Genomic DNA, 12,067 nt, shown 5'->3' with positions numbered 1-12,067 from the left:
TTTTGAATAGCGCTGTTGTACTACATTGTTTCGGTGACCGATGCTATTATACGAGCTAGAGTAGTCAAGTTGTTACTCATCCTACTGTATGCCACATTGTATCATTGTTTTAGTAGCAAACTAAAACAAATGCACACTAAAGAACTAAATTTGTTATAAATAGCACAGTAAGGTATGGCAACAATAGTTGTTAAAGTAGCTTTTTTGACCTATATTGACATGATATGTAAAGCAGGATTTTTGTTATTTTTAACTAGCTTTTGTATGATTGTGTTTATTTCATTTAAGGATTAAAGAAATATAAATTTACAAAAATTAGTGTTCTGCCGTTTACAGGGCAACATAGGAATCAAATGTTATTGTTTTTAAGCTGACCCCACCTAGAACACCATGGCTGGAGCGGAAGCAGCTGTCCATAAAATGAAGGTGGAAAAACTGATAGTCCCTGAGAGGCTAAGAAAGGGCAGCAAATTTGTGAAATGGCCCAACGGAGATGTAAGATACAACTTTATGCTATGTTATTTTTCGATGTAAATATAATTTTTTGTTTAATCATGTTGTGTATATTAGAGATAGACCGATATATTGGTTTACCAATAATATCGACTGATATTTGGCTTCTACCGATATATCAGGATCGGTAAATGTAGGCAGATACTTTGGCCGATATTTGAATACGAAAATATGATATCATTTTTCCTGTACAACAAACAACTTGCCCATTTTTTGATTAAAAAATTTGTGTTTTAGCATTACGCTAAGTTAATATGCAAAATAATAGTTAATTACTCAATAGATGTATATAATTGAAAACGTTAGTTGGATTGTATTTTTAATTAAATCAAGTTTTAAACATTTCTCAGGTATATAAAAAAATCAGTATCGATATCTGGTATCGGTTGACAAAATTGTTATAAATCGGCTATCGGTATCGGTCGATCCTAGTATGTAAATGAAATTACTTTCAGTTGTGCACTAGCCTCTAACCCAGCGGTTCCCAAACTGGGGTCCGTGGACCAAAAGGGGTCCGTACAGCAGTTTCAGAGGGTCTGCAAGGAGAATTAGTTTTTTGAGTTTTTAAACATTAGTCCATGTTTTAAACATTATCTGTCATCTTTATTGTTTTAGTAATGCTTTATTATTCCAACATAGCGTGTTTTATGATGTCTATTGTGACATCATAAAGCATCTATTATGTTGTACTACCTGCTAGGAGCGAATCGTCCGCATTACTTAGAACAGGGTGGCCAAACCATGTTGCAATTGCAGCCAAATTGATCTGGTTTATTAAACCTTTTTGCGCAAAATGATAACGTCTTTGTAATTTAGCGATTTGGGAGTATGCAACATCTCTTTTACGCGTACATTCTACGCTTATAAAATGCTGTCTTTCTAATTAAAAAAAAATTGTGAAATACGCAAATTTTTCGCGCTTCGCGCACACCACTTTTCACAGTCTCATAACATTCGATTTTATTTGCGCATAAGTTCGACGACAGATGCAAGTTTCTGGAGCGCATCTGTCTTTCGGTATTACTTTGTGACGTTATCTTTCAACATTTCATGCGTCGAACAACGAAAAATGTTGATCCGCTCCTGGTACGCATTTAGCCTACTTTATGTGGCCCGCAAAGAATACGCAAGAAATATTGTGGCGTCAACCGTGGACCACCCTGAGTTAGAAGGTTGTTACATTAGAAAGAATCGTGACTGCACTAGTGTATTACAAGAAATATGGGTCAACTGACCCTTGAAATTTTGTAGGGCCGCGAAATATCAAAATAATTGCAGCGGGTCCGCCAGGCAAAATTTTTAGAAAATTTTGGAACCGCTGCTCTAACCAAACAAAATGTAGTAATATTTTTTATTTTGTTTACAGTCTTCTTTAAATATCATTTGCTGTTTTATTGCTGTTTTTATATATACATGTTTTTTTGTATGTGTTAGTCTTAAAATAAAACAATTTTGCTTGTAGGATTCTGTGGTTGTCATTCCTGTCACCTTGAGGGTTGATGAAAATGGACATATTTTATATTGGCAAGAACCTAACAAGGTAACTAGGTGAAAGTTTCACTTTAACAAAAAAAGTAAAGCTGTTTTTATTTTAATTAAAAGTTTCAATAATTGTGCTGTGCTTTATTTCATGTATATATAAATATGGATTTTTTTTTAGTTTTAACTTAGTTTACTTTATTGCTTTGCCTATATTATTGTATGCGCAAAAATCACAATTTATAGCAACTCTTGCCTAGTTTTTTTTCTATAAAATTTAAATGACAAAATGTGTTTTAATTTTAGGACACAGAATGTCTGGAAATATCATCTATAAGAGACACAAGATATGGAAAATATGCAAAAGGACCAAAGGTATTTATTTTATTGCCAATTTTAATAGCTGATTTATAACCAAATAAAAAATACTAAGGTTTAATGTGTCAAATACCATAAATTCCATATCAATTGTATAAATAGTACAAACAAAAATATTGAAATCATTAAAACCATGAATATTATTCTATGAATTGATTTCAGTAAATTCCACAAACATTTTTAGGTTTCGTAGTGTTTTTGTATTGATTAGTATCACAGCCCCATGTTCTCATTTTAAATTGGATTCACTGTTTCTGAATTATGTAACACGGCATCACATTTCACAACCTGTTTGAGAGTACTTTAGCTTGAATTACCTGGAATTCATATTATGCTGTTATATATACTGGATCTTGTGAACAATACCTAACTTTGTCGCTTGAATTTAAACGGTTTTGGTCAATGTGTCAAACCCAAGTTGAACAACTTGTCTAATATTGATTTAGGCCAGGCTTTTTGTTTATTATACCACTGGCGGTTAAATGTATGCAAGTTTTTTGTTAATATCAACATTACATAAAATTACCAGAATAGGATTCAACCTCATAAAACCAAATTGGACAATAATTTATTGCCTGTAAGCAATTTTTTTAAGTTGCATGACCTAAGGTCACCATATTTTGCAACAATGTGTACAAAAGCCTAATCCATTTTTTCCTAATGATTTTCTTGCAGTTTGTGTTGCAATGTGATGTTATACCACATACTAAGGGGCTCACTGCTCATATTCTTTCCAATTATACTTACCCCTTTATTTCCTGATGCAACTGTTTAATTATTTAACATTGTTTGTAAATGCTACAAAAATAAGGCTCATATATACAAGTGACTCAGTAAATGTGTTAGACAGCATTGTTATGTTCAAAATGTGCAATTCTATTTGAAGTAGTGTTTTTTGAATTATATATAATTTGTAAACTATCCTTTCATTTTTGTGATAGTTAGTTTGATCTGGCCACCTTTATGATAAAAATCCTTTGGAAAATATGTAACCATTTTACCTTACTAAGTCTTACGCCTTTGTGGTAATCAAACTTTTTATTGTCAAATAGTCTATAATACTGACCATTGCCTCCATCTGCAGAATGGGATGTTGTCTAATGTACTCTCGCCCAGTTGGCCGAATTAATAAAGAATATGTTACAAGAATATATAATTTTTTTTGGAGTTGGTTGACTATTTCATAATCTAATATTATATCTACTAATGCATGCGATAAAATGATTAATCAGTTTGTTTTTGATCAGGTTTTTTTGTGTAATGTTTAGATGCCTGAAATTAAATAAAAACATAATTTGTTCACTTTAAGTCTAATGTTGAAAACAAACTAATCTAAGAATCCTACTCTAGCTTATAAAATACAATATAAGTTTATAAAGTTAATCTTAACACGTTAGTAAGCTAAAGTTCATGAAACTTCAAAAAATACCTTTAAATTATTTTTTATTTTTTAAAACATTTCTAGCATTGGACAGGTTGAAGCATTTACCTGGTACAGTGATTGGTTTAACACACTGTTTGGTGTTTTTCAACAATCAGCCTGATTTCTTTTATGTGATTATTCTGTCTTTCGTTTCATATAAACAAACTTTATATCCACAGCAGGAAAAATTTGACAAGGCTATACAAAATCTGGGGGTGAGATGTGACAAGTTGTATTCTGCAAATCTATCTATCCATATTTGAAGTGTCGGTGATGGCATTGCATGCATGTCTTGTGGCCGCTGCACAGACATGAATATTTGTTGAAACATTACTGTCAAACTGCAGCTATTTTTTACATTTTTGTTGATTTAATGCCCGGGGACCGAGAAGTTTCCTAAACAAACAGTGTCTTTGTTTGGAATTGCATCATGTTCTGTTTAAATAACTCTGCATGCCAATATTGCCAAGATTACACCAATAAAACTTACAGGCCAGTTTTCTAACAGAAAAGAGGGACATGTTTCAAACAGTCAATAATAAATCAATTTTGTCAGTGAATAAAACTTCCTGACTAGCAATGCATTGCTCACCAAACAATCATCAATAATTCGAGTATATCAATAATCAATATACATTAATAAGCTATTATATTTAGCCTGATTTAATGACTTTATACCTTATAAGAAAGACATATTTATAGAAAAAAAAAAACGCAAGGGTTTGATCTGTAAGGAAACTTTCACTTTAAACCACTACACACAACTTGTTTGCACAATTTTTTTATGGTTTTCGTTAAGTTATACAAGAACATTGTTTCAAGCTGTTTATACACAATTGTTTAGCTTTTAAGAATTTATTAAAAAAATGCTTTATTTGGTTGCCAGTCAATATTGACAACAATGTATTTTCTTTTGCTGCTGTCACTAAACATACTTCAATGTGTCACACATTTTTTATGTTTTGTACAGTATTAATGAGCATATGTATGTGTGTTGTCTTTGTGGTGAAGGGTTGTGCGTTAGTATAGTAACACAATAGCAACTGTTTCACATTTTACTATGTGGAAAAGTTGTCTGTTTAATTACTTAGGCTATCTAGACTTGCACATAAAATTTTGTCACAATAATAATACATTTTAAAATTATTTTGTTTTTATAACTGTTACCAAATACGTAATGTCTGCATGTTTGGTTGATGTTTGTTGCACGTTGTATATCTATTTTTTTAAATATGCTTGTCTGTGAAGAATCGCAAAGGGTTTTCCCTGCAGGACAAAGCAAACTTATTTTGTTTTTACTAACACATTTTTTGTGTCACAAATCTTCACATAAGGGTTTCCCCGAAAAAGTTTTAACGACGGCTGCATGATATTTTGTTGTAAAATTAAGCATTGTCTCTACTTTTCAAAAAAAACAAGCAATGCAGGAAAGCTGTATAACCATCATGCAGTCTAGTTGTTTCTTAGTGAATTGCTGTTTGTGACAGGTAAACTATTGCTTATTTTATGTAACATTTTGGTCTTGTTTGATTTCCTTTAGGATCCACAAGTTGGCAAGCTAGTCAGCAACTCATCTATTCCTCTCACCGAACGCTGCTTCACAATCGTACGTGGTTGCAAGCTGGTTGACCTCACCTTTCTTAACTTTGTTGCTGTCGAAGCAAATGCAAACCTCGTAGTTAAAGTAAGCAATTTTTTTTTAAAGTTTTTTTGTTCTTTATATTAAGAGTTAGATCTAGCCTGGACGGGTGTCCTGGTGGGCTTGTTCTATTTTTTATCAATTTTAAATATTTTTGAATAGATAAATTTTGAAACTAAACAGATGTGCTTTTAAATAATAACATGTTATTCGAGATACGAAACAATTTACCAAGATATTTGAGTTAATTAATTCACAATGCTTTGGAATTAAGTTTTTATCATCTGTATGATACAGAATATTAATTAGGTAAACTATTACATTTTGAAATTTAAATTATTACAATTTCGTCATTGGCACAGCCCGTATTCTTTCCTATAAGGTTTATATATGCTGTGATAAAGTTGTGCAGTGATTTTAGTGGTGTTTTGACTTTATGCAACAGCAAAAAACATCGTGCTGTTGCCTGCTACAATTTTTTCCTAATATTTAATAACCAATGCTATTTAAATGTAGTTTTCCTTTTGCTTTAAATCTGTATTTCTTATTCAAGGCAAAGAAGCAATTTTAATTTAAATAAATATTTCTGAAAGAGTAAATTTGGAACGGTTATATAAATATCTGCTTGCGTGGATTTTCAACATTGGTTATAAAACCTTTGGCTGTAGAAGTGGTTTGTTAAAAACTTGATGTCAAACATTATTCCAGAGATTTTTTTAATAGAACACACTCTGGTGATTCAACAAAAGGCTCCTTGTGTTTCACATTTATTACTTAACAGTAATGTTTTCTTTTCAGGAATGGGCAGAGTTTCTTTTGAAGCTTGCTTACCACCCATACACTAGACATATGTCAGTGCAGACGTCTATTGAAAAAGCGTAAGTGTTGCAATTTACTTGTCATGTCAAATAACTATTGCTATTCAACACATTGCTTTTTTGTAGATTTACCAAACTCAAACTGGAAACAAATCAGTTTGGACAAATTCCTGTGAGGAAGTAAGTTTTATTCAAAAAATTTTTTTTTATTGGAGTTGGGTTTCAGCAGAGCTAGCAACTTATTGTTTTTATTGTAGGCTAGTGAAAATGTTAGGTGGTCGACGAAACCGGGTCGAGCATGCATTGATGAATGTTGGACTTATTACTGGAAGAGTGAGTTATTCTGTTTTTATGTGAAAAACATCAAGCAAGACATTTGCAACTAAGCTTTACACTTTTATAAACTTTATAAAAATGCCTATAATAGAGATTTTAGCTCATTCTTCACAAATTGCCTATGCAGGCATCAGCCCTACTTGTATAATAGTACAATGGGGGATCTCCCATTAGCTACTCCTGTACAATTATTGTTTCCTATTTCTCATTAACAAACTGGTCCTATGCACCATAGGGATAGCACTTAATAGTTATAATGCCCCCCAATTAGCAAACTGCTTTTGTTGCAGTTTGAAAATGTGTGTGTGTGCTATGGCCAATGGCCATAGTGTTTACATCTTTCTTGGAGCCGCGTATTTTGCAAAATTGTAATATAGCATATTTGACTACATGTTCTTAATCGACTTGTTAAATAAAATTTAATCCCCCCACACCTTTTTAGATATGTGGCCCCCGACTATTTCATTTTATCTGTTGCATTTAAAAAAAATTTTTTCTACATGTCACTGGTAGTTATGCAATGGTCAGGTTATATTCAACTTTTTTAGAGGGACACCTCCATTGAGCCAAGCGAATTTCAGCTTCCACGTTTCAAGAAGCTGTTGCAGTTGTGTTGTCAACGGCCAGAGATGGACAGCGTTTTCTCAGAACTGTAACGCCTTTGTTGCTTCTTTTGTTCTCTGGGTAGGCAATAATTTTTAACCAGGCTTTAATTATGTGTGCAGGGGAACCGGAGCTCGTCGCATGTACGTGTCGCAGCAAAAAGTAAAGGAATTTATTAATACAATCCAGCGTGACACCAAGCTTAATGAAATACTCTACCCGTATTACACAGATGACCAAGCCCTAGATCTGGTTAACGCTTATGAACCCAACCTCATGTTTGCTAAAAAAGGTTTGCTCTTCTACCATCACTATTTTTCTTTATAGTAAATATTTTTGAGCATGGTGCGTGTTTTAATATGGATGGCTGTGAATTTATTACTGTTTTGGCAATCATTGAATTGGTTGTAGCAATTGCTTTTGGTTATATTTTTAAACATTTGGTGTAGAAAAAAATGTGCTATTTTGGAAAAACAACTGTTAAAAATACAAAATTTAAAAGCATAGCAAAAATAAACCTTGACACTGTTTATTTAGTTTACATAAATTATTTGTTTGAACTTTGTTGGCCCTAATTTTGGGCAATGTCAATAATTATGTATTGCTTGTTTGAAATTGGCAACCCGGTTTTGTTAATTGTTGAAACAGGTCAGTTAACCCTGGAGGGTCTCGATGCTTACCTTCAGTCGGATGACAACCTGATCGTGGGTTTGGAAAAATATGCTGAACACCAAGAAATGAATTTTCCTATCTCCCACTATTTTATTAACTCTTCCCACAATACCTACCTCACAGGTGAGATACACTTACTGCCTAACACCTTACATTGAATTGTTTATTCCTGCAAGACCAAAGTAAACAAACTTTTATTACTATAGTAATTACTTTAATTACTATTGTAGCAAACACCCAATAAAAACTTGTTGGCTGAAATATTTTGGTCATTTCATTTGACTTTGCTTTTAGGCTCACAATACAAGAGTAAATCGTCGGCCGAGATTTATCGTCAAGTGTTGCTCACCGGGTGTCGCTGTGTTGAGCTAGATTGTTGGGATGGCGATGACGAGCCAATGATAACCCATGGTTTTACGCTTTGTACATTTGTTCTTTTTAAAGAAGTAATTGAGGCTATTAATGAAAGTGCATTCAAGACATCCCCATACCCGGTAGTCTTATCCTTCGAGAACCATGTTGACAAGTAGGTTTTTTGAAACAAATATTGTTTGGTAAATAATCTTGTATTTTATAATTATGCAATTCTTGTGTGAAATATTTTACTATTTGAATACAATTTAGGGTATTATGAGGTGTCTGCTAAATAAAGTAAATTACCACTTTGAATGTTGAAAATATAGTTATAGGAATGCTAGTCTTACCATGAACTTTTCATAAGTGTTGCAATTTTCTGTAACTAGGCAAAATAATTATGCAAACTATTATATTACTTGTAACTTTAGGTGGCTTTTAATTAATAGTATTTAATATCATTTTTATGCAAAAATAACAACAAAGTTGTACAGATTGGGAACATTGTATTAATTAATACTAGCCACTCTATTGTTTTTGTTGTATACTATAAGTTTTTCAGGCCCTTTTTCCTGAAAATTATAATAAATAAATTAAAAGGTTACCAGAAGGTAAAATAGTTTTATTACTCTGAACTTTAAATGGCCAAATTTGATTAATGTAAAAACCTGGTTTTATCCTTTGCTTGTAATTATGCCATCGTTTATCGGCGTTGTCCACTACCCAGAGTGGCGCTTATACGTAACACCCCGCGAACCTTCTGTTGACCCCTAGTGCGTTTTAAAGAACCGCCGTTTTTGTGCCCGTATTGATAGACGCTTATAAACGACGGCGTTTTTCCGCGAAAAGACCTGACAAGCTGCCGCATTTGCGGGCAATCCATTTGTCCGCAGGCGCGTAAGCAAGAACGACGCACTGTAGATAAACGTTGACGTTTATTTGCGACACTTGCATATTCTTGTTATGTTAAGACGTTTCGCATCTGCAAACTCGCTTTTTTTCGCTTGACCGTCTAGTTCTGACGCTGCTTTCTGTGTAAACAAACAGGCAGTCTACGTGTCTTACCGCAAGCCCGGTTTTACAAAGCGTTTTCGCGGTCGCTGCTGATTTGGTGGGACATATACTACCACACCAGTGGTTTTTAAGCGTTGCAGTAACGTTATGCATTTGAGAGCAGCGTGTTTGATTTTATATACCCTTGTTTTAACAACATATCCAACTTACGATCTGCAAATTAAGTTCAATAGATAAAACAACTTTTAAAAGCTACTTTTGCATTTGAATATATATTTAAAATATTAAATATACGACACGTTGATCTTATCTGTCCCCATTTAAATAAAGAGTCTCTTAATATAAAAAAACGGCCCCAGAAAACATGTATACGTCTATACTACCATTTTGTTGTAAAAAATAGTTTTTAACTTTGTTAGTCTTACTTTGTGTATTTTGCGCTGCGGTTACATTTATTTATAAAGTTAAGTTTGATAGTTTACTGCTAACTCCGAAAACGTGTTTGGATCACATCGTGCATCTCTATTTCGAATTATTTGAATTTTACTTACCACTGTCAACACGCGTTGCGAAAATCCTCAATAAATAAAAAGTGCTGACCAAAAAGTTAGCGAAGCCCTGCTTTGCAGCGAACGCAGTCGGCCTTAGCATTAGTGAAGTTATCTTAAAAAAGAGTCGGATGTGCCGCAAATTGATTGACCCAACTTCCTTGATCTTTCAGCCCGCAACAGCAAGCCAAGATGGCGCAGTACTGTCGGGACATCTTCGGCGACAAGCTGCTCATCGACCCACTCGACAGTTTTCCGGTAACCTTGCTTGCGTTTTTCGTTTTGTTAGCGTGTTGTAATCGTCGCGGATAATCTATAGGCTCTTGTCTGTTCTGTTTAAAACGCCGATTATACCCACAGTCGAAAGCGTTTCTTTTCTTTTTATTTAAGACGTTGTTATCTGACCTATACGTAATTGATGGAGTTAAGCTTTAAATTTATATATAAGTTTGTAACATGGCCCTAATGTTTAAACATAAGTTTAACTTTATGAATTTTTAAACCGTATTTAACCCTATTGAGGGCTTTGCTATCTAACGAATATAGTTTAACGACTAACTTCTAAATAATGAATGGGCATTAAATTTCAGAATACACGCATTCTTGATTTTTAAAATATGGTGGCAACTTATAAACTTATAGAAAGAATGCCGAAAATCTCTTCAAGCATTTTTGTACGACTAGTGTTTAAGTTCAAGACGATGTTTACGGGTTTTAGTAAGGTTCAAAAACGTTTCTCACCGTACAAACGTATAAGTAACAAGATTTAAACGTTTGGAAACCGTTTTGTTTTCTCTAATTACATTTGAAGAGTCTATACCGGTTTGGCCGATTGAATAATTATACTTCAGTTCGGTTTAGTTCCAGTTGATTAATGCCCAAATCTATTATGGCACAAAGGAGACCGCTATATATATATATATATATATATATTGTATTAAACTCTTATTACCAGTCCGCTATTTGCGCGATTTTTCCTAGATTATTTGCTATGGCCTGTTAAACGTATCTTGAGTGCGTTAAAAGTCGGATTTTAGTGCACTTTGCCTTTATATTGTCACACGAGAAATATGTGTATTATCGCGCAATTTGCATTCAGATCGAGCCCAAGAAACAGTTGCCACCGCCCAACGAGCTCTTGTACAAGATCATCGTGAAAAACAAGAAGCAGAAAGTGGTCCACGAAGGTACGTTGCGGCAAGAATCGATTTACAACTTGGTCCGCCGGCGAGATTGCGTAGGGCGACAATATGCGTTGTTAATTAACTGCGCTCCAATAATCGCGCTTCGTTCTCAGCGTTGTCTGTTTTATTCCTGAGGCATATTTACCCAAGTTGGACGAAAAATCGATGCAGTTTTGTTAATCAAAAAGGAGACACGAACGCCGAAGATAGTTTGGTCTAAACTCTGCATGATTAGAATACAAATACAGCATTTCGATCTTTTAAAATTACATTTCCCTGAGAGTTTACATTTCGTTTCCGTGTTTGCAAGATTACCGATTTCCTGTCGTTTGTATGTCGATATCGATTATTTATACGGATACCTGCTGTAAACTTAAACACTATATATATTCAAACCTATACAGCTGTGTTTTGTTTATTGCGACGGCAAATGTTGTCCCATTACCTAGGTATTTTGCTGAACAAACTGAGTTTTTGTTCAAGGGAGTCGTTATGCCATTTTCTGTAACACTTTTAGAGAATCGATAATAACTAACCGTTTTTGATTGCTGTATTGTTAATTTTGATAAACTCGATTGCTTTAATTGTGTACTCCAGTCTCCAGTGACTCTAGTCCAATATTTTTTTATGAAGTGACTATAGTGGTCCAAACTGTGTCCAGTTAATCTAAGAGGATTTAGTAAATGTAATACCAGCAAAAAACGTGGAAAGCGTTTTTTGATTTTAATTGATCGTTTTTAGACTCATGACGGAAGTCCCTGTCTCTGAATATTATAGAATATAGATACAAGTTTTTTCACCGCTGGCGCTGCACTTGCCTTTGCAAGATGTCTTGCCGTTTCTGTAATTTGTAGAATTTTCACTTATTGTTGATTTATCCTCGTGTCGGCGTACGGTTTGCGCCGTATTTAATTTATTCGTCGAAAGTTTAAAGTAGATGATTGACAATGTTCGCCGTCCTTATTCCGAGCGAGACTTTTACGGCATATACACCACTTGTTCAAACAAACAAAAAAACTACCTTCATTTTTCCTTGCAGCGAAATCTCCCGCCTCCCCGCTAGTTGAGCCGTCAGTCAACAGAGGTAAGTTGCCCTTTGACCCCCC

At 34.0% G+C, this 12,067-nt stretch overlaps 1 protein-coding gene across 1 annotated transcript in view; it reads left to right on the top strand.

The window, feature by feature from the left end:
• Nucleotides 1–341: 341 nt before the first annotated feature.
• LOC146167497 (1-phosphatidylinositol 4,5-bisphosphate phosphodiesterase beta-3-like) overlaps nt 342–12,067 on the top strand; it is a 40,175-nt gene continuing 28,449 nt past the window's right edge. The window contains exons 1-15 of the mRNA XM_083385839.1: nt 342–495; nt 1,976–2,053; nt 2,299–2,367; nt 3,973–4,008; nt 5,334–5,477; nt 6,231–6,310; nt 6,377–6,430; nt 6,508–6,583; nt 7,135–7,238; nt 7,312–7,481; nt 7,838–7,984; nt 8,156–8,387; nt 9,951–10,035; nt 10,877–10,964; nt 12,001–12,045. Of these exons, the coding sequence (XP_083241965.1) occupies nt 391–495; nt 1,976–2,053; nt 2,299–2,367; nt 3,973–4,008; nt 5,334–5,477; nt 6,231–6,310; nt 6,377–6,430; nt 6,508–6,583; nt 7,135–7,238; nt 7,312–7,481; nt 7,838–7,984; nt 8,156–8,387; nt 9,951–10,035; nt 10,877–10,964; nt 12,001–12,045 (1,513 nt within the window). The 5' untranslated portion in view covers nt 342–390. The remainder of the gene's footprint in view (nt 496–1,975; nt 2,054–2,298; nt 2,368–3,972; nt 4,009–5,333; nt 5,478–6,230; nt 6,311–6,376; nt 6,431–6,507; nt 6,584–7,134; nt 7,239–7,311; nt 7,482–7,837; nt 7,985–8,155; nt 8,388–9,950; nt 10,036–10,876; nt 10,965–12,000; nt 12,046–12,067) is intronic.

The sequence above is a fragment of the Ascidiella aspersa genome, chromosome 1 (genome assembly GCF_963924565.1).
Source record: "Ascidiella aspersa chromosome 1, kaAscAspe10.2, whole genome shotgun sequence".
In the NCBI taxonomy this organism is placed as follows: Eukaryota; Metazoa; Chordata; class Ascidiacea; order Phlebobranchia; family Ascidiidae; genus Ascidiella; species Ascidiella aspersa.
The sequence above is the reverse complement of the archived record's forward strand: the minus strand, read 5'-3'. Positions and strand labels throughout refer to the sequence as shown.